This window comes from Bos javanicus, chromosome 1 (assembly GCF_032452875.1).
Source record: "Bos javanicus breed banteng chromosome 1, ARS-OSU_banteng_1.0, whole genome shotgun sequence".
Taxonomy (NCBI): Eukaryota; Metazoa; Chordata; class Mammalia; order Artiodactyla; family Bovidae; genus Bos; species Bos javanicus.
Genome location: NC_083868.1, coordinates 70,468,001 through 70,491,549, shown reverse-complemented (window position 1 = coordinate 70,491,549; position 23,549 = coordinate 70,468,001). Strand labels below are relative to the sequence as shown.

The 23,549-nt window shown below is 35.9% G+C and overlaps 1 protein-coding gene across 12 annotated transcripts in view; it reads left to right on the top strand.

The window, feature by feature from the left end:
- Window positions 1-23,549, top strand: part of LRCH3 (leucine rich repeats and calponin homology domain containing 3) — a 107,618-nt gene that overhangs the window by 74,056 nt on the left and 10,013 nt on the right. For 2 of the 12 annotated variants that reach the window (XM_061411110.1, XM_061411120.1), the window contains exons 11-19: window positions 2,589-2,640; window positions 3,036-3,176; window positions 6,742-6,792; window positions 8,300-8,353; window positions 12,529-12,600; window positions 16,512-16,560; window positions 17,334-17,441; window positions 19,038-19,156; window positions 19,696-19,833. In XM_061411110.1, coding sequence (XP_061267094.1) covers window positions 2,589-2,640; window positions 3,036-3,176; window positions 6,742-6,792; window positions 8,300-8,353; window positions 12,529-12,600; window positions 16,512-16,560; window positions 17,334-17,441; window positions 19,038-19,156; window positions 19,696-19,833 — 784 coding nt within the window. The remainder of the gene's footprint in view (window positions 1-2,588; window positions 2,641-3,035; window positions 3,177-6,741; window positions 6,793-8,299; window positions 8,354-12,528; window positions 12,601-16,511; window positions 16,561-17,333; window positions 17,442-19,037; window positions 19,157-19,695; window positions 19,834-23,549) is intronic. The other 10 variants (XM_061411118.1, XM_061411141.1, XM_061411127.1 and 7 more) reach the window with 5 other exon arrangements.

Genomic DNA, 23,549 nt, shown 5'->3' with positions numbered 1-23,549 from the left:
AAGATGGATTGGTTTGATCTTCTTGCAGTCCAAGAGACTCTCAAGAGTGTTCTCCAGCATCACAGTTTGAAAGCATCAGTTCTTCAGCACTCAGTCTTCTTTATGGTCCAACTCTCACATCTATACATGACTACCAGAAAAACCATAACTTTGGCTATACGGACCTTTGTTGGCAAAGTGATGTCTCTGCTTGTATACTGTCTAGGCTTGTCATAGCTTTCCTTCCAACAAGCAAGCATCTTTTAATTTCATGGCCACAGTTACCGTCTGTAGTGATTTTGGAGCCCAAGAAAATAAAATCTGTTACTGCTTCTACTTTTCCCCTTTCTATTTGTAATGAAATGATGGGACTGGTTGCCATGATCTTCGTTTTTTAAATGTTGAGTTTCAAGCCAGCTTTTTTACTCTTCTCTTGCATGCTCGTCAAGAAGCTCTTTAGCTTCTCTTCACTTTCTGCCATTAGAGTGGTATCATCTGCATGTCTGAGACTGTTGATATTTCTCCTGGCAGTCTTGATTCTAGTTTGTGATTCATCCAGCCCAGCATTTTGTGTGATGTACTTTGTGTATAAGTTAAGTAAGCAGGCTGACATTATATAGCTTTTCCCAATTTTGAACCAGTCCATTGTTCTGTGTCCAGTTCTAACTGTTGCTTCTTGACCTGCATACACGTTTCTCAGGAGACAGGTAAGATGGTCTGGTACTCCCATTTCTTTTAAGAATTTCCAAAAAAAAAAAAAAGAATTTCCCACAATTTGTTTTGATCCACACAGTCAAAGGCTTTAGTATAGTCAGTGAAGCAGAAGTAAATGTTTTTCTGGAATTCCCTTGCTTTCTCTGATCCAGAAGATGTTGGCAATTTGATCTCTGGTTCCTCTGCCTCTTCAAAACCCAGCTTGTACATCTGGAAGTTCTCAGTTCACATACTGCTGAAGCCTGTCTTAAAGCATTTTGAGTATAACCTTGGTAGCGTGTGAAATGAGCACAGTGGTATGGTAGTAGAGACAAGCAGGAATGGTTATGGAAATAGGAGAAAGAACGTCATATCCCAGAGGCTAAGTGAAGAGACATTCTCAAGACGTGGGGGGAGAGAGAAGCAAATCTCACATACTGCTAATAGGTTCAGGAAGGTGAGGGCTGACAATAACTATTGGATTTGGACATGTAAATCCCCCAAATTGAAGAGAGCAGTTTCAATGAACTTGTGAGGACAGATCCGGATTGGAGTGGGTTCAAAATAAAATGGGATGAGATGAAGTGCAAACAGTGAATTCAACCAACTTTTGGTGTAAAAAAGAGGGTGAAGAAATGAGGATATAAAGATGTATATTAAAAAGTTTTGCTTAAAAAGCATTATTAAAAATGTTCAAATCAAGGTACATACACCCACTTGAGATGGTTTTATATGATCCTTTCTGGTATAGTTTATCTATAGATGGCCAATAAAAGCTATAAGAAATGTTAACAGTGAAGTTGGTAATTTGGGACAAACTTGCACTTAATGCCAGTTATTCTAGTACATGGTCCTGGAGTCACTCATCTCTCATTCTTTATTGGTTATATCCCAGTTAAAAATCTTATCCTACCAATACATTCCTCTCTTTTCTTGCAAGACTTGTGACTGAGTATGCTCTGGTTAGGTGTGCTAGGATAAAGGTTGGCGAGGATTAATAGAAAGTTAAGGAAGTTTTAAATCTCTACCTTTAACACTATTTTAAATCTTGTATAGGAAGTTATTAAGTAGTTTATTTGGTAGGCATTAAGTAATTTATTCTGTTCCTTTTAAAAATTATAAACAATTTATTCTGTCAAAGTTTTTTTAATGCCTAGAAATTAAAAAAAATTTTTTGTAAATACTTCAAAGATTTGGAACCAATATAAGACAAAAATGTAGCATGAAAGAACAATAGACTAGCTTAAGTTTTTGTTTTCTTATATATTATATTTTTAAACTTTAGGAAATATAAGAAATAAATACCAAAATATAAGAATTAACACTGATAAAACTGAAAAGCAAGTTTTACTGTTTTTTTTTAAGCATCAAATCAGGTTTCATATTTTTCTTAAAGATAAAAATCAACAAAAGCTTCAGTTTTGTTACTAAAATTGCTCTTCAATTAAAAATGGGAGTAGATGTGCTCTACACGTAAAGTTATAGGTTCTGTAGTATTGCAGAACTGTGTTGATAAAGTGGCTTTGTGTATAAACCATCTCCATGTACATGTATCTTGTTTCAGTCCTAGTAATAAAGAAGATGTAGTTGTGTGAGCTGTAAAGAAACAGTACTGTTTGAAAAGTGATCTCAAATAACTATCATCAGCACTGGCTGACATAGACAGTTGTCCACTATGTGTAGCTTGATCGGTGATATCATCATGTGAAATATGAGTTGGAGGCATCAGGTGTTCCTGTAGCTTAATTTAATGACTTGGGCTCAAGTTTATAAAATGCAGTTGGTCTTTCAATGTTGACCAGACAGTTTGCCTGCTGATTAATAGAAAATTACATTAACAGTAAAATTCCACTTATCTTTTATTTATCTTTCTTACCAAAGAGTTTTTTCTTTTCTATTTTTCTTTTTTGGATCAGAGTTCCAGCTGAGCCATCTTCTCTCTTATCAGTATCACCAAGTCACAATCAGGTAAAAAGAAAATTTTCCAGTTTGAGTTTCTTTTTAAATTAAGATGATTTTCTTCTTTTATAATACTTAAATTGCAGTTAATTCCCAAACATCTCTGAATTTTATTACCTGTCTCTTCAGTCTACAATTAACATAATATGTGCACCTGAAACGAGTAGCAGTGTTTTAGAGAGAAGATACCAGAGAGAAAATAAGAATTTATACTACATATCAGAACACAGTGCAGAAATGGGAAAAAATTAGCAATAAGCACATCTGAAGAAATGCTCAGTGAATGCAAAGTAAAAATGGCTTGGGTCAGCAGTAGTTTCCCAAAATTGATAAAGAATATTAGTAAGTTGATCTTTATTCCTGCGTGCATATGCAAAATGATCCTCTTGTTCCATTTTTCACAGACAGACCTGGAACTTCATCGGAGAAGAGAACAATTAGTAGAACGTACTCGGAGAGAGGCACAACTTGCTGCCCTACAGTATGAGGAGGAGAAAATAAGGACCAAGCAGATTCAGAGAGATGCTGTCCTGGACTTTGTCAAGGTGAGTTCTTTGAGTTCATTGAATGGTACTCCTAAAGTTTCTTAGAATTAAGTGCATATTTGTTTCATTGAGACTGTCAGGTTTTATTGTCTTCATGGGGGAAAAAAATTGATAATCATAAGAATTTGTGAGTAAATAGTATAACTGTCTCCTGTTTGTGATTAGATTAACTGTCCTCAAAGGTAGATAGGCTTGAGGATAGTCTCTTACTCTTATTAATTAGCTGTCTGTCATTAGACGTATCACTTTACTGTCCAGCTGCTGTTTCCTAAACCTCTAGTGCATCATAAAAGTGAAAATGTTGTGTAAACTGTAAAGTGCCATGAAGATTTAAACTATCGTTACCTGAACCTATCACTCACTTTCTTACCTCAAAAATTTGCAAGGCTCACGGGCTTAATACTTTAGTCATCTTAGATTCTTTCCTTTCTGTTTCTCCCCAGCTACTCAGTTAATAATCCTTATTAATACTTCTGTTTTAAACAGACTCTGTAGTTGTCTCTAAATCTGGTTCACTTTTTTGGCCTGTGTTACTTACATCTTTTTGTTCTGCAATTACCTTAGTTTTTTTTTTTCTTTTTAAAATAATTATTTATATTTTCTCATGTTTAATATATGTCTCTCCCAGGAATTCCCTGGTGGTCCAGTGGTTAGGACTCTACGCTCTCACTGCCACAGGCCCTTGTTGGATTCCTGGTCAGGGAACTAAAATCCCACAAGCCTAGTGGCATGGCCCATATATATGTATCTGTCTCTCTTATTTATCTGTAAATTCCATGAAGAAAGGGACATGCTCTTTCTATCGTGTTTATTCACTGATGTTTCTCTAGGTCTAACCAAGCCTTCAGAAGCCTTAGCCAACAGTAAAGTTCAGTAAATACTTTTTAAATGATTGAACAGATGAATCACTCACCCTCTAATTGCTTTCTCTTGTTTCATAACTCTAGCCAAAGTGTATCTTCTTTAACTACCATACACATGATAAATTCTTATATTTTTTTCAAATGTATAAAGCCTGCAATGATGATATTTGATGCCCAGAGAGGATAAGAGTTTTCCTAAGGTTAAATACTCAGCTAGTAAGTGGCAGAGCAAAGATTCTAATCAAGGTAGACTGAATAGAAAATGGAAATGAAGCGGATGGAAAAGTTTCTTTAAAAAAAAAAATCTTGATGGTAACTAGACTTACCATGGTAATCACTTTGATTTAGAAATATGAAATCATTATATTGTGTACCAGGAACTAATATAGTGTTGTTGATCAGTTATACTTCAAAAACAGACAAGCTCATAGAAAAAGAGGTCAGAATTGTGATTACCAGAGGCATGGCATGGGGGAAGGGGAATTTGATGAAGGTATCCAAAAGGTACAAACTTCCAATCATAAGGTAAATAAGAATTAGAGATGTAATGTATTAATACAGCATATATGTTAAATGTGAAAGTTGTTAAGAAAGTAAATCCTAAGAGTTCATCATTTCATCTTTTTTTTTTCTTTTATTTTGAATCTGTATGAGATGGTAGATATCACTAAATTTATTATGGTAATCATTTCATGACTTCTGTAAGTCAGATCATAGTGCTCTCTGCCTTAAACTGATACAGTGCCATGTGTGAATTATGTGCTTAGTTGCTCAAGTTGTGTCTGACTCTTTGCGACCCCATGGACTGTAGCACACCAACCTCCTCTGTCCTTGGGCATTCTCCAGGCAAGAATACTGGAGTGGGTTGCCATGCCCTCCTCCAGGGGATCTTCCCAACCCAGTGATCGAACCCGGGTCTCCCACATTGCAGGCAGATTCTTACATCTCAATAAAACTGGAAAGAAAAAAGAAGGAGGGACAGGCTGGCTCAAATCCCTGGTCTATGACCAGAATGCTGTACTGACTCTCAGTTAATGATAATGGCTAACACATATTATGTCCTAAGTGTTCTATCCATTTTACATAAAATAACTCATTTAGCTTGCCATATGTAGAAGTCATATAACTAGTAAGAGATAATTACATTGTAGATAGCCTTGATTAAAGGTCAAATTGGAGTTTGATCTTAAACAGTTAGGCAGACAAGCGCAATTTTAGTTCTTAAGCAGGAGAAAAACATTAGAGGGAAGGTACTTCTGAAAAACTAATCTCATGTAAGAATATATTAAAAGATGAGGAAAGCAAGAAAATGAAATAGAGAGTAATTGCGGTAATTAGATGAAGGCATAAAACTAGACAATCTCTAAGTTTCCTAAGGAAAAGCCGTGTTGTCCAATGGTAAGGTCCTAGCATCAGAAATACCTGAATTTGGAGGGTTCAGGATGGGGAACACATGTATACCTGTGGTGGATTCATTTTGATGTTTGGCAAAACTAATACAATTATGTAAAGTTTAAAAATAAAATAAAATTAAAAAAAAAAATAAAGTACATAAAAAGAAAAAAAAAAAAAAAAGAAATACCTGAATTTGAATCTAGCTTTGCTACTAGGTATATGCTTGACTTTTGGAAAGTTACTGAGCCGTTCTATGCCTTTATTTTCCTTATTTGTGTAATATTTAACAGTTAAATATCAACTACTTCAGAATAACTGTGGCTGCACCTAGTACTTTTGTTAGTATGGTATGTGCTACACCCCTTGCTACCACAAAGGGTTTTATAAAATAACAATAAGAGTTTTTAGAAGAAGCATCATTATGTCCTATACATAGATGTGTAGTGAATGTTGAAAAATTATTGACAACGAATGGGGAACAAAAGGTTCCAAAGCAAGATTTTGAGGCTAAAAGAATGGTTTTGATGGGAATTAGCTTTGTGGAAAGAAGGTCAGATTTAGAGTCAGAAGACATTGGTATGAATCTGAGTTCTGCTGCTTACTTTGTGACCTTGCACAGACCGTACAAACTCTCTATCCTCAATTTCTTCATCTTTACAGAATATGATTATGGTGTTTATCTCACAGAATAAGAAGAATCACTTGAGATACTGTGTATAGGAACACATTGTAAAACACTCAGTGCAGATATTGTGAGATTATTAATTGACGTAATAACAGAAGTTAGCAAGTTAAATGAAAGAGCCAGTTATTACGGGAAATGGAAGGGTTTTTTTGGTTATGTTGAACGTAAGATGACAGTGGGGTTTCCAGGTAGAGAGTTTCCACAAACATTTGAAAATACAAGCCTGAAATTTGGCTGATGGGAGAGAGCTAAAGCTGTTAGCATTGGAGTAATATTTGAAGCCATTAGAGAAAGAATGATTTCATTGAGAAAATTTAGTGAGAAATCACTACTCTGTGAATATGTTTTTATCCGTGTACATATTTAAAAAAGCGTTGTTTTTAAATGTTCTGTTTATAGATGCTTTTATACACAGAAAAGTACTATATATCAGCTTACTGCTTTTCCGCATTTAAAATATAAGCTACTTAAGGAAAGGGTGGCATCTTGTAACCAATTAGTTTAGAAAAGTGTCATACATAAGAGATACAGAAATTAATGTGAGTGGTTATTTAATGAACAGAATTTTTCATTTCCAGTGTTCCAAATTCTAACCAACTTCCCTTTCTTGTGGGGTATATAGCAAAAAGCATCGCAAAGTCCACAAAAACAACACACCCCCTTAGTTGGTGAGGTAAGTTTATATAATCACCTTTCTTTGAAATTTTTTATTACTGCAATGAAAATGAAATAGTTTGCATGTGATTATCATATGTTTTTAGTGATCAAATTATTGGCATTTTCTTTTTTCTCTTCACAAAAATCTACTTACTAGGGAGAAAAAGACATGGGCCAGGAAGTTTATTACAATCTATAGATCAGGATTTTTTTTTTAATTTATACACATCCATCTGGAGGTTATTTATTACCCTCCTTGCTTCCCCAGCAGAGATATCATCTCCCTCATCCATTTTCAAAGCTATTGTGTAATGAGAGATGGTCCTGAGATCTGTATCTAACACAGGTGATTGGTGTCAGTATTAAACCAAAAGCTCTACATAGTATTTCCACTTCAGAGCTCATTTCCTAAGTGTGTATGTTATTGGTTATACTTTGTACACATTAATTTGATCATAAGTTGTACATTTTCATTACAAATTGACATGTAAGATTAATTGCTTATTAACCTTTTTAAAAATCTGTGCACCTGTTTTGATCTGTTAAACTGATGCTTACTAAATGAGTATTTTTCTTGTAGTTGGCTTTTTCATTAGCTGTTTTCCTTTGTCTTTGCCTTTTTATTTTTTGAGTTTATGATCACTTCCTTAAGAATGCATTAACATGTTTTTTCATGTGAATGATGACTTTGTTTTTTGTAAAATAAGTTATTTGAAAACCTAACACATGGGGCTTTATAAGCATCAGTTTTCAGCACAGTGTTGTCGTAGCACAAGTGTTTCTAGATTGGTAAAATAATTGGAAATGTTTTAAATTATCCATTATAAAGTTTTTTAAATCTTAGACATATAATAACTATTTTTGTTCATTTATTTGAGAACTTGGGCATTGGTGTAACACCTGAAAGATTCACTCAAGCATCTTCAGTTGTCTTTTCTTCTCATGGTAATAACTATACAAACTTTTGACAGTCAGAATTTGATAAGTTAATATACTCTTCCTTTTTAAACCCAAATATTTCCTTCTTAATGATCCTTCTGGAATAATTCATTATATGAAACTAAAGCTCTTAGGAAAATGACATGTACACTTTAAAATTTCCAATTGTACCCTTGTTTTGTCTTGAAAGGTAATGAAGAGACGCTTGGAATAGGAGGCATGACTCTTGGGTTTATTATTTTTAATTTATCACTAGCTCACTAAATAAGCAGAAATTCTTTATATTATTGCTACATCTGTACTTCAGCTTTCTCTTCTTAGAACAGAGAATAATTTCCTCCTCACTTTAGATTAGGCAATAAAATCATATTTGAAATTGTTTAAGTTCTTTAGAAGAAAATCATTACTCACAACTTACTAGCTGTTATGACGCATGAAGTCTGAATGACTGTGAATGTGGTCCTGTATGTTGGCATCTTTACAAGTATATGTTAATATGTCTCTCTGCATGTGTATTTGTGAAATTCGTCGTGTGTGTGCATAGCTTGGTTTTGACACTGCTTCATTTTTCTCCACCTCTCCAGTGTCCCTTCCCATCCAGAAGGTCTCAACACACTGATGATAGTGCCTTGTTAGTGGTAAGAACCTTGCACAAAATGGAGTTTTACATTGCTGTAAGATTGGAGAATAGCTATTGTACTTTTCTTTCTGAATTGATCTAAATACCATAAAACATGATGAGCAGCATTACTGAATGCTTTACAAATAGTTAGAATGTCTCCCTACATTACTTTTCATGATTTACCCAGTATTCCAAGTATTCTGCAGATGTGATTCAAATACCTTTGTTAGTGTTCTCAAAAGTAAAACATCTGCATTGAGAACCATATTGGCTTTGTATGTGTGTTGGAGGAGAGGGCATAATATATTAGTTTTTAAAATGTAATTTCTAATTACAGATGTACGTTGTTAATCATTAATTTGTTTTGTGAGTCACCTGTATGATTAATGGTTCCCTTATTACTTCATGATGCTAATTATACAACTGTGTATTTGACACCCTATTTTATTATCTATTTTAAGCTACTGAAAATCCCAAACTTTAAAAAAAATACTTCCATCTCAAGATTATCCCTCCATGCTCATTTTATGTTTTAAACTAAGGGAAACATTAACTTGGAATGCTATCTACTGATCTTTGTTAACATTAGTTTGCTTTTCCTTTTAAATTTTATTTGATTTTATTGAACACATTAGAAGATGCCGTAAAACACATTGGTTTACTTATTGTCTGTTTCATTAGCTGAAAATGAGTATAACACAAGAATTTTATTGAGAGCCTCATTTTTATCAGCTTTGCAAGAGGATTCTAACCATTTACACAATTGGTTTTCCCATCATGTTTTATGTTACTTTTTTCACTGTAGTATTGAAAAGCAGCAGTTCAAAAGCCTATTGTCTGTAGCAATTCCTGTCTTAGGAGCTGGTAACTGCTGCCTCTGTGAATGCTACTGCATGAACTACATACATCAGCATGAGATTTCTGTTACATAAACTTTCACTGTCAAAATCTCTGTGTTCTGCAATCATCATTTCCTTTATGATGGATAAAGCACATTTTAACTGGGCAGTCTTATAAAGAAATAAGCTTCTGGAGTTTTAGTTGAAGTTAATTGGCTTGAGAAGCAAATAATAAATTAATGTAGAAAAATACTGAGAGCCTGTGATGATCCAGATGCTGTACCAGCATTATTTCATTCATCCTCACAGCAGCCTAAAGAGCTAAGGGTAAACTTAACACCATTTTACAAATGATTACTGAGGCACAGAGTGTTTTGTCCAGATGTGATTTCTCCAAGATCACATAGCTAATAAGTACAAGGCTGGTTCAGATCTAGATCCAGGTGACTTAAAACCTGCATGAACACCGTGCTATGTTGCCTCCTGTACTATAATTGAAAACACTTTAGGGAACTGAATATGAGATTTAATAACACATACAGTAAGTGCTGAATGCCCAAACATTTTTATCAAGGAAAAAGTGGAATTTGAAAAAACAGCCACAAAATCCCCCCTTAGCGTGAAATTTGAAATTTCAGCCATTTTCAAACACGTACACTACTATTTTACTTAATAGTATTCATGTCTGGCGTAAATTAGATGGCCTTTAAAAGCAAGAACCATGTCTCAGATATTTTTGCATGCCAAATAGTGTCCAACATGTACACAAAGAGCCATTTTTTAAATCATACCTCTCCTCTGGTCTTATCAAAACTACTCTTAAATGACGTAAGAGCTTAAGTATCATCTTCACATGGTAGAATAAAGTCCATATACTTCTTAACATGGTCTGCAAACCCTTTAGAATAAGTTGCAAACTTCTTAACATGGCCTTTAAGTTCCTGTGCACTCTGGCTATTATCTGTCTCTCATCTCTGGTCTCATGCTATGTCAGCATTTTTTTCTGCTCTACAGATATGAGAAACCCTTTTCCACCTCAGGATCTTTGCAAATGCTGTTCCCTCTGCATGCAATGTCGTTCATTCCCTGCATATACCCGTTGGTTGACTCCTACTGATCTATCTGGTATCAACTTAAATGTCACATCCTTAAAATGGCTTTTCTGCAACACTGCTTACCCCAAATCAGTTCTCCACTGTTACTTGTCTTCATAGTACTTTTAGGTGGGAGTTTATTGTTTTTTATATCTCTCCCCCAACGATAGACTGTTAGATTATAAATTTCATGGGCATGGGGATATTCTCTGTTGCATTTACCTATGTATACTCAATCCCTATCATAATTCCTGGGATACATTATTTATAATTACTAATAAGTAATTCCTGAATAATTTGGAAGTTTTATGTATTCTTTACATGTAATAATTGCTCATTTGTTAAGGTGGTCAAGTGGTTAGGATTAGGAGTTTTCACTGCAGTGGCCCAGGTTTAGTCCAGGGAACTGAGATCCTGCAAGTTGCATGGAATGGCTAAAATAAATTAAATCACAGTCAGGAAAAAAAGAAAAAGTTGTCAAAAAAAATAGTTTCGTGATGAGAAGGTCTGATGATACAGCAAGTAAATGTTGAATTTGATTTAAAGACCTTGAAATATGGGATTTGATATAAGTATTAGAAATGTTTAATATCTGTTACACTAACATTCCTTTTCGGTTGCCCTTCAGGCTTTGTTGCTTTCGTATATGTTACATCTATGTCTAGCCCATTTCTAGATACTAGCAAGTATCTAGACTCATTTCACTTCCTCTTCTCTTCATTCCTTTTTTCCTTCTTTGCCAACTTAGTGCTAGATACTAGCAAAGATTTTGACTCATTTCACTTCCTCTTCTCTCCATTCATTTTTTTCCTCCTTTGCCAACATAGTTCCATTTAGCCTTTTTATACTTGAGATTGGGCTTCCCTGGTAAGCTCACATGATAAAAAAACTGCCTGCAATGTGGGAGACCTGCGTTTGATCCCTGGCATTCAGTTCTTGGGTTGGGAAGCTCCCCTGAAGGAGAACATGGCAAACCACTCCAGTAGTCTTGCCTGGAGAATCCCAATGGACAGAGGAGGCTAATGGGCTACAGTCTGTGGGGTCTCAGAGTCAGACATGACTACGACTAGGCACACAGCACATACTTGAGATTGACAGTAATTCAAGTCCATTTTATTATAAAGAAGCCCAGGAAATCTAAACAAGTAAAAGCATATAAAATGTAAGACTGCTGTCACGGTCTGTTCTTGGTACATTTCTTTCTTCACTTTTTTCTGCCTGAAGATAGATAATCTTACTGTGAGTATTACATGTTTTTTTTTTTTTTGCACACATGAAAAAAACATTGCTATCTATCAATTCATTAAAATTATAGTTGTATTTATTTTATTGACCATCTTACCTTTTTCTAAATACCACTTGTGTTCCTGTTCATTTATCCCATGATTCAGGTATTTGTGATCATAGTTTAATTTTTTTAATTATTTAACTTATAAAGACTTTAATATCTTTAAGCCTTTGGCATTTTTAACAGGTAAAATCCCACCCGAGCACCCTTTGTGATAGTCTTGTCTTCTCTGATTTCCATTCCCCACCAGTAAAAAAAAATTGTCATGTTTTGAACAGCTTTTATCTATAAAATTCTGTATAATAGATTATAACAGTATCTCTAATATATTTAACTAGTTGTATGTATTCATAGATTGGTGAAAGGATAAAAGATTCAAACAAAAGGAAAATTGTATGTTTTAGAGGTCATTTGGACTTTCACGGAAGCAGAAATGAAATGCTGGTTCATCCTTAAGGTGTGATGCAAAACCCTTACATCCTGGCATTTCACTCCAGAGCCATTAAACTGAATTATAATAAGTCTAATTTGGATTAATATTGAAAAAATATTGCCCTTATTCATGCCAGTTCTGGTCAGTTAAAATGAACTCTTTGACTGGATTTGTTTCCCTTGTTATAGGAATAGCACAGGACTCATTTGTTTCTAAGGCTGTTTTGCTATTAAAAAAAAAATTACGTTCTATTTTATTTCTATATTAAATCTTATCTTTCACTTCTCGATTAATGTGGTATGGGGTATTGAAATAGTTGAATTAAAGGTGGAGAAACTGTGTTAAATTACAGGCCTTTTCTCCCAGGTATTCTCTTTCTGCCCTGTCAGTGTCAGAACCATTTGAAAGTTTGTCAGTGACCTTTCCTTTTCTGCTTTTACTGAGAAGATCTGCCTGCCTGCCTGCCTGCCTGTCTGTCTGACATTTTCTAACATAAATGCTGCCTTCTGTTTCTTCTCGTTTTCTTTTGCAATTTAGTCGCTGTCAGGTGTGAATCAAGTGGGTTATGCTGCTCCCCTGCCTCATGCTTCTGCCTTCAGGCCTCTTCAGGTATCCGTATATCTCGTTATTGTAATTTACCAGGAATTTTTGCAAGTTTTATTATGCCAGAAACATAGAGCCTTCATTCATTCTTTATATTGAGATTTTGCTTGAAATATTCTAATTTTATTATCAAAGAATTTTTTGATCATGAGTTTACTTTGTAACTTTGTTACTATTTTACTTTGATCATGAGTTTTTATTTGAATTAACTCTGTTGGCTAAGTGCATGCGAAATAACTTGAGTCCCAGTCTCCCAAACTGGGAGACTGTCCGCTGCCAAAACCCTTTTATAGCAGGAGTCAGTAAGCTGTGGTCCCTAGGCCACCTGTTTCTGTTTTATTGACACACAGCCACTCCCATGTGTCTATGGCTGCTTTTGTGCTTAACTAGGAAGTTACAGTGGAGATCATATGGCCTGTAAGTCTAAATTAAAAACCTGTGGTGTTTTATTTTTTGAAGGCTTCCCTCTAAGGATGATAATTCCATGCTTATTATCATTTGATACATAAATGATTAATAATCCTCATTGTCAACCAGGTCCTCTCCTTGTCTAACTTATATCTGTCCTCCTGTGATTTACACCTCACCTGTTTCTTCTTTTCTTTTCAGAGTGGAGATTTTCTAGTTATTTAGTAGTTCTTATGTAGGGAGAATCTTTATAATTGAAAATTATTTTGATGCCTCCCTTGTCTTATCTGTAAGTTAAGCTTTGGCCCTTTTATGTACCTTTCCTAACCTGTTTGTCCTTATGGACTTTCACAAGTTCTCTGCCCTCCATTTTGGCTCCATGGTCCCCCTCATTAGAGCCCATGTGGTGCTGAGCATGAAACCAGGGTTATTCTCATCTTTACCTGAGTGTTAGGTTGGGGTTTTCCTTTTCAGTTGTTCATTTTACTCAGTACCCACTGTAATTCTCAAATGTTTTAATTATACTCCTAAATGATAATAATTTCTAAGTATTGTATCTTGTTTTCCTGCTTAATTTTTATTTGTGAACATTTAAAATTTTCTAGCTTACCAGAAGGCAATGGCACCCCACTCTAGTACTCTTGCCTGGAAAATCCCATGGACGAAGGAGCCTGGTGGGCTGCAGTCCATGGGGTCGCTAAAAGTCGGACACGACTGAGCGACTTCACTTTCACTTTTCACTTTCATGCATTGGAGAAGGAAATGGCAACCCACTCCAGTGTTCTTGCCTGGAGAATCCCAGGGACGGGGGAGCCTGGTGGGCTGCCATCTTTGGGGTCGCACAGAGTTGGACACGACTGAAGCGACTTAGCAGCAGCAGCAGCAGTTTACCAGAATACTTTCAGAATCTAGAGTCATGTCCTTCCAGATGCTAACTCCAGCTTACATCTGTAAACCTGATAAACCTTCTTTCTGGTTCTTATTGAAGCTACTCATACCTGAATGACTCCTGAAAAAACTTTCTAATTCTCTTCTATATTAACCTTTTGCTAGCCTTTCTCAGTATGTTCCTTATTTGAACAACACAGAAAATTATCTGAGGGACTGTTTTCAAAATTCTTTCAAGGAAGGTATATAAGAGAAAAGTTAATTTGTCACAGTCAGGGTATCAGCATGGTTTGAGCTAATTATTTTATATACTGGAATGCAAATCAGTTAGATTTACAGTTTCAATAAAAATATATTTTAAAAAGTCCCCATTTTATGAGTCCCCTCTAATCTGGCTTTGTTTTCCATTACACCCAACTGCATTTTATCTTTTGGTACTTCTGGAGGTGAGAATATTGGCTGCCATTCAGTGGAATGTGTTTCAGCTCTTCCTTACCTAGTTCAGTTCAGTTGCTCAGTCGTGTTGCACTCTTTGCAACCCCATGGACTGTAGCACACCAGGCCTCCCTGTCCATCACCAACTCCTGGAGTTTACTCAAACTCATGTCCATTGAGTCGGTAATGCCATCCAACCATCTCATCCTCTGTCGTCCCCTTCTCCTCCCACCTTCAGTCTTTCCCAGCATCAGGGTCTTCTCAAATGAGTCAGTTCTTCGCATCAAATGGCCAAAGTATTGGAGTTTCAGCTTTAACATCAGTCCTTCCACTGAATATTCAGGACTTATTTCCTTTAGGATGGACTGGTTGGGTCTTCTTGCTGTGTAAGGGACTCTCAAGAGTCTTCTCCAACACCACAGTTCAAAAGCATCAATTCTTCGGCACTCAGCTTTCTTTATGGTCCTACTCTCACATCCATACATGACTACTGGAAAAAACATAGCTTTGACTAGACGGACCTTTGTTGGCAAAGTAATGTCTCTGCTTTTTAATATGCTGTCCAGGTTGGTCATAACTTTTCTTCCTAGGAGCAAGCGTCTTTTAATTTCATGACTGCAGTCACCATCTGCAGTGATTTTGGAGCCCCAAAATAAAGTCTGTCACTGTTTCCAGTGTTTCCCCCTCTGTTTGCCATGAAGTGATGGGACCAGATGCCATGATCCTTATCTAGTAGAGTTGCCTGTTAACTTTATCATTTTATTTCCTAAATGTGTTAAAAGTTTCTAATGTATCTCACAGTAATAGGTCTTTTAAATTTTTTTTTCCCCTCTGTATCTGGAATAATCTCTACTTCTTATGTTTTTCAATTTGTACCATTGGTTCTTCAACAGGTCTTTGTTTAGCTAACTAGCTTTCTCCTTCCTATTTCATATTCTTTGAAGATAAGGATAGTCTTTTGTTCCCTTATAAAGATATCCAGCTTTTGCCTCGCTTGCCTGTTCATTCCCTTTACTAGTGCCTGTTGCTTTTACTTTAAACTTGTTATTTAAATTCCCATTTCTTCTCCGCATCCTAAATTTTGTTTACTGGCATCTTTATACTTGATGAACATATTGTCTTTTTCACTAATGAAGATGTGATACAGTTCTTCACTCAAGAATGCAGCTTACTTTTTAAGTCTTAATTCTTGGCCTGAGAGTATAAAATCAAGGAATCATTACCTCAGAATTGTCTTTCAGGTCAGTCCAGTAATTTTCTCAACAGCATGGCTTCTGTTTATTATTTATTTATAGCAGTTAAAATTTCCTTTCATCATTAATTTCACCTACCCAACTACAATTTGAGATAAAAGATTTCTGAAAATACTGAAACCCAAAAGGGAGAAAAAAGCATGGGAGTGTGTACATGTGTATGTTGTGTTTTAAAGTCGTTCTGTTCAAAAATGTCTCAGTTATCATAAATTATTGAGTATAATTCATTAATCATTTAATATAACTTGATATCAAGTCCTAAAAAACGTTAATTCTAGCTTTTGTTGATTTTACTTCTCTGCCATGTCTTTAATATCTTTAACCCAGCTAACCAATACTTCTTTTTTAATTAGCTTAACTTCAGTCCCTTTTTTTAGGTATACCTTATACCAGTTGAGCTACTTCTCTCTCCTTTATAGTTCCTTTGGTCAATAAATTAAAAAAGATTTTGGATTCAAATACTAGTCTCAAAATACAGATATCATCTTGCACCATCTTATTTCCTAGATGAAATGAAGAAATCTTCATTACTCTTTCTTAAAACACTATTTGAGGAGTAGAGGAGAAATACTTTAGAAAGTATCCCAGAAAAACACTATTGTAAAATAAAATTTTATTCTCTCCTATACATTTCCCAATAAAATTTTCTGCCTTAGGATGATTTAATTTTTCACCGTCTTAGGAAAGACCTGTTTGTTACATAATAGGACTATCTTTAGAGAATGTGTTACTTAAATCTTATATTCTCTAGAACCAAGTAAAAGATTTGGCATTAAAAAATACTCAAAATTAATTTATTATACCAAATTCTCATTTCTGAATTTTATTTTGAATAGAGTTGCATGATTTTTTTTTTATAATCCCTAAGTTACCACAAATGTGGAAAGTACCTCTTCTTGAATAATAAGTATTGATGTATTTATTTCTCCACAGAATGATGACAGATCTAATGCTGTATCAAATTCACCTACAACAGAAACAGGTAATAGACACAAAAGTACAATTAACCACATCCTTATTATAATTCTTTACCAGAGTTTTCCTGATAAATTCCTTCTTAAATGGCAGTGGCTTCCTTTTCTGAGAAATCAGGCACAAATATGGGAACTCTGCACATTTTTCATTTTTTAATTCAATTGGTTGTTCAGCTACTCAGCCTTTTGATACAAAAAAATGAGTATTTGCTAGCAGGGCTATAGGTTGGCACAAGACTATTTAATATATTAACATTCATTCTGTCTTTATTGATAACACCAAGAATAACATGACAGTTAAAAATACATACATGAAACTTGGCTGGTGGTCCAGTAGTTAAGAATCACCTTTCAATGCAGGGAGTGTAGGTTTGATCCCTGGTTGGAGAACTAAGATCCCACATGTTGTGGAGCAGCTAAGCCCACACACCACAACTAGAGTGAAAGATTCAAATAAACAGGGAATTCCCTGGTGGCCTAGTGGTTAGGATTCCAGGCTTTCACTGCCATGGTCTGGGTTCAGTCCCTGGTTGGGGAACTGAGATTCCACAAGCCATGTGGTGTGGCCTAAAAAATAAAAATACATACAAACAGCCCTCCTGTTTTCAGGGTTACTTTTCTGTACCAGATTTTTCTATTAATAAAATTATTATTTTATATCATTGCAACATTTAACATTTCTTTTTCATTTATCATTTATTGAACTTTTGTCACGTCTATTATTATATTTAATTTTTTTCCATCTCCTTTAATTTTATTTTGCTTTTCCATGCTGATTCAGCTCATCATTCCCCTGCATATTCTTTTCCTGCTGCTATCCAGAGAAACCAGCCCCAGCGCCCTGAAAGCTTCCTTTTCCGAGGAGCTGTCAGGACAGAAACAAATAAAGGTAGGTGGTAGTGACTAAAAGAGGGATAGGGGTGGAGGTGGTTATACAATGACATTAACTGTTAACATGCTTTTAAATTTCTCCCCTGGGAATTCCTTGGCAATCCAATGGTTAGGATTCGGTGCTCTTACTGCCAGGGCCCGGGTTCAATCCATGGTCAGGGAACTAAGATCCTGCACCCTGTGTGGTGTGGCCAAACAAAAACAAAACACAATAATAAACTTCTACCCTATGGTGTCACTGAGACAAAGTTTTAAGCTCTGCATTTGTCTGTGATCTCACTGACATTAAAGGAAAAGAATCTTAATCTTGCTCAAATTCATTTTGTTCAGAAAGTTTCTTAGTATCACCTAAAAGCAGGTTATAGTGTTTGAACAAAAAAAAATACTCTTTTAGGGTTTCAGGGAATGAATGTCTCTCCTCCCTATAACGTCCTCTTAGATTTTTCCATTGGTAAAAGCTGTCTATATTGTTAAAGAAATGAATCAGTAATTTAAAAACAGATCTACATAGTCTCATGGTTTTTAGTTAATATGGCAAATCTCTGCTTATCCCCAAAGAAGTTACCTAAACATGGAAACAAGACATTTCACTCCCAAAATTACTGTTAATGTAACTGATAGGTATAGTGAGATTTAAACTCAAACCAGAGGTGTGCTGCTGGTGGGACTGTAAATTAGCATAGAAAACCGTTTACATTATCTGCTTATGCTGAATACTTGTTGAGTTGGTCAGGTAGTTCACTTGGTTTTAGATAAAAATAAAATAAATTTTTCATTTTCATGAAGAACTTTATTGAACAAACTTTTGGCCAATCCGATGTATCCTATGAATAGCAACTTTGCTTTCTGAAACATGTAATATCTATACCAAAAGATGTGTACAAAAATATTCATAGCAGTGTTATTCATAATAGCCCCAAACTGAATGTCCATCAACAACAATACAATGGATACATAATTATGGTATGTTTGTACAATAGGATACCAAATAGGCAATGAAAATGAACAAGGTAATACATACAACAATGTGAATAAATCTTATAATGTTGATCAAAAAGATGCCAAACCCAAAAGCATACACACATATAATATGGTTTTATTTATAGAAAGTTCAAAAATGGACAAAACTAATCTGTGGCATTAGAAGCCAGGAAGTTTACATAGTTAGAACCCATGGTGTTAGAAATAACTCTTGGGTACCAATGGGCAGAGAACAGGAGAGAGTCTCCTGGGTGTTGGTAATTTTCCATTTATTGATTTGCTTGTGTCTACTTTGTGATGATAATTTATTGAGAGCTCTTTGCTTATGATTTGTGTAATTTTGGGGGGTGTGATATTCAATAAAAACACTTTTAAATGGATGTGATCAAACACAAAATAGTTGAGCCCAATGGATAATGGATATTTGGTAGTTTTTCATACTATTCTCCCTATTATTGTGCATATTTTTAAATTTCCATTATAAAATCCTTCTTTTAAAAAGGCAATACAGAAGTAGAAAGTGCTGTACTTTCAAGGAAACTGATCGGGCGGATCTGAGTATTTTTGCAACGCTAGCAGTCGCTTTTCTGTCTCACATATCAATATTTTTTAGGTCATGCTTCACCCCTCCTTTCATCTTCTGTACCAACCACTGATTTGAAAGATCCGGTAACAAGACAGAATTCAAGACAGAGAGAAGAAGAGCTAGAATTAATAGATCAACTACGGAAAGTATATACATTGCCTTTGAGTTAAACTTTCTTAAGTGATATTGCTATAACCCATGATCCTGGCATCACTTTTTCATTTGACTTACACATTTTTAATAGAATCAACAACTGTCCATTGTGTGATGAGTTTTTTCAGCTATTTACTAGGAAAATGAGATGGGTTACTCCATAAAGCTCAACCCCTGGCCCTACTTATTTAAAATTTTTTTCTGCTTCAATGTAGAGAAATCTTGTTAGAGTTAATAAAAATTAATGTATATGTGCACATATATATACCACACTTACATCATATGTAGTGTTTATTTTAAAATTGTATCTAGTTTTTTGTTTTTTAATCAGAAAATTGTAAATGAATTCTGTTGTGGAACTTGGCAGCACTGTCACCTGACTGCCATACATATATACATATATTGACCGTACACATATATATGTATATGTGTGTATATAATATTGGATCTCCTTAAATTATTGTCTTAGGATAGAAAGATAAAATAAGAGATTGTGGTACTTAAGTTATTTGCTTTTTATCTTGATTTTTAGCATATTGAGTACCGGTTGAAGGTATCTCTGCCTTGTGATCTTGGAGCAGCTCTAACCGATGGTGTCGTTCTTTGCCATTTAGCCAATCACGTGCGGCCTCGATCTGTCCCAAGCATTCACGTTCCCTCACCAGCTGTAGTAAGTTTAATGCTTAAAAAAAGTTGGCTCTTCACCAGACATTTGTTAAGAGGCAGACATTATGCGAGTGCTAAGGATACAAATATGAATAGAGTCTAGCCCCTGCCTTCTGGGTCTTCTGCTAGAGAAAAAACAGGCCTGTAAACAGTAACTTACATCTGTGTGCTATTATAAAAGAGTTGGGTCAGACGTGTGCTATGGGAATACAAAAAAGGGACCACTTCAGTGCTGCCTGGAAAGTTCAGGAAAGCCTTGCCAGCAGAGGAAGAGGTAAAATTTGAACTAATTCTTTAAGTATGAGTAGAAATTTGCCAGCATTACAGAGAGGGAGAACGTCATCCTGGACATAGTATTCCGAGATTAAAAAGCTAAGGAAGATCATGGCATATTAAAGGAATAACACCTTACCCCTAAATATTTCTGAGAATGTCCTAGGTCACTTTGCTCTTACCCATAGCTTGAAGCCAGGGATTGTAGGACGTGGGCGCTAGACCCTGTTGGTGGCAGTGGGATATGATTCATTCAGAGCTCCCTGTGGGATCAGCCCGAAACTGAGAAGAGACAGCTGTGAGCCCTTAGCAGCCAGCAGGGAGTCGGGGTAGGAAAGGAGGATTGATGCACTGGCTGAGTAGAGACATTGGATGAGACACCAGTAGCATTCACAGGTGATATTTGCATATCCCCCGTTGTTCCAAGAATATCTTTTCATGGCTGTTGTGCCTCCTGTCCCCTCACCAATACACAGACACACAGCAGGATATAATCAAAGTTTCCACATTGCATTGATTATTATTTGATGCTGTGACATCTCTTTTGATGAGTCTGAATGGATACTGTGCATTTGTAACAAGCTTAGCAGTGTCTAACCTTTTCAGAATCTCATTTTCTGGCCATGCTTCCTGATACAAATCCTTTAGTCTTAATGCAGTTGTATCCAGGCCTCTGGATTGCCACTCAGGACGTTCATCTTGCTGCCTCTCCAGATGCAAATCGTTTAAGCCTCCCAAGGACCTTTTATTCTAATTATAAAAGCTGCTTTGTTACCAAGGTCCCAGGAGACTGATATGGCCCTTTTCCCTCTAGCACATCCAAAAATAGAGTCATGCATTTGCTTCTAAGGAAAATAGGTGGCCAATTTTTATTTAGTGACCTCAGAAAACAGGCTTTCGGCTTTGTGTAGAAAAGACAAAGAGGAGTAACAGTACTGCCAAGTCAACTATGCTTCCAAGACTTGAAAGACTTGGTTTGGGTCCTGAGGTGGTGATTAAGAGAATAGGAATTGGCATGCTATTTGGCCATGCCAGAAAGGGAAGGGCTTATTCATACTTGGCATTCTTCCCAGTTTCTGTCAACTGAGTTAAGAAACATAATGTTTTTTAATAATAAAAAAGAAGTCTGTCATTCTTCATATATTCCAGGGAAATACTTAGGAAGTAGCAAGGAGCTCATGTGGAAAGTGAAATTTGAGAGTACAGGTGACTGAGGATCTTTATCTTGATCACTCAAACAGAGTACCTTTCATTTAAGCATGTAAAATACATATAGGAAAAATAAAACTATTTTATAAATGTTAAACCACTTAGAGAAATTAAACACATGGACCTTGTTTATCAAAGAAACAGGGGTATAACATTAAGTTTTGTTGTTGTTCAGTCCCTGAGTCATGTCCAACTCTTTGCGACCTGATGGACTGCAGCACGCCAAACTTCCCAGTCCTTCACCATCTCCCAGAGCTTGTTCAAACTCATGTCCATTGAGTCAGTGATGCCATCCATCCATCTTGTCTTCTGTCATCCCCTTCTCCTCCTGCCTTCAATCTTTCCCAGCATCAGGGTCTTTTCTAATGAGTCTACTCTTCACATCAGGTGGCCAAAGTATTGGAGCTTCAGCTTCAGCATCAGTCCTTCCAGTGAATATTCAGGATTGATTTCCTTCAGGATTGACTATTTGATCTCTTTGCAGTCCAAAGGACTCTCAAGAGTCTTCTCCAACACCACAATCGAAAAGCATCAATTCTTTGGCACGCAGCCTTTTTTATGATCCAATTCTCACATCATACATGACTACTGGAAAAACCACAGCTTTGATGAGATGGACCTTTGTAGGCAAAGTAATGTCTCTGCTTTTTAATATGCTGTCCAGGTTGGTCATAGCTTTTCTTCCAAGGAGCAAGCATCTTTTCGTTTCATGGCTGCAGTCACCATCTGCAGTGATTTTGGAGCTGAAGAAAATAAAGTCTGTCACTGTTTCCACTGTTTCCCCATTTATTTGCCATGATCTTCATTTTTTGAATGTTGAGTTTTAAGCCAGCTTTTTCACTGTCCTCTTTCACCTTCATCAGGAGGCTGTTTAGTTCCTCTTTGCTTTATGCCATAAGGGTGGTGTCATCTGCATTATCTGAGGTTATTGATATTTTTCCCAGCAATCTTGATTCCAGCTTGTACTTCATCCTGGCATTTCACATGATGTACTCTGCATATAAGTTAAATAAACAGGGTGACAATATACAGCTTTACTCCTTTCTCAATTTTGAACCAGTCTGTTGTTCCATGTCCAGTTTTAACTGTTGCTTCTTGACCTGCATACAGGTTTCGCAGGAGGCAAGGAAGGTGGTCTGGTATTTCCATATCTTGAAGAATTTTCCAGTTTGTTGTGATCCACACAGTCAAAGGCTTTAGTGCAGTCAATGAAGCAGAAGTAGATGTTTTTCCAGAATTCTTTTGCTTTTTCTATGATCCAACAGACATTGGCAAATTGATCTCTGGTTCGTCTTCCTTTTCTAAATCCAGCTTGTACATCTGGAAGTTCTTGGTTCATGTACTGTGAAGCCTGGCTTGGAGAATTTTGAGCATTACTTGGCTAACATGTGAAATGAGTGCAGTTGTGCGGTAGTTTGAACATTCTTTGGCATTGCCCTTCTTTGGGATTGGAATGAAAACTGACCTTTTCCAGTCCTGTAGCCACTGCTGAGTTTTCCAAATTTGCTGGCATGAGTGCAGCACTTTAATAGCATCATCTTTGAGGATCTGAAATAGCTCAACTGGAATTCCATCACGTCCACTAGCTTTGTTCATAGTGATGCTTCCTAAGGCCCAGTTGGCTTTGGACTCCAGAATGTCTGGCTCTAGGTGAGATGTTGGCTTCCATGCCTGATGCTTAAACCAGCAGATGAATTTGAACAGCTGAGTTTGTTAACCACTTTGGGAAATGGGATCATATTTCTTTCTCACAAGATAACCCACTTGGCAAAAAAAATTTATCACTTTAGGTCATGCAGTGCAGCTATGTTCTAGTCATCAGAGATATTTTCAGAAAAACAAGTTTAGTAGTGATTTTCCTATGGGAAATTTTCACCTTTTGGAAAATGGTTCTTTAATCCAATCTTTTAAAATTCAAATATTTAAATTTAATCATTGAATAGCGACATGATACATCTGTAGTATATTTATGGGCAAAGGCTGTTGATTTTATTATTATTATTTTCTTTAAAAAGACTGAAAGAAATGAACCAAAGTGCTAACTGTGATTATACTTGATTGACTTACCTGTAGGTAATTGATTTTGCTATTCCTCCACATTTTCTTTGGTGTATATTTTAAAGTGGAAAAAAATCGGACAGCCATCCTCCTAAAATTTCTCTGTTTAGTACTTGCTTTATAAAAATCAAAGCCCAGTGTCTATAAAGTAGGGAGTGGCATACTATGAGCCATAGGCCA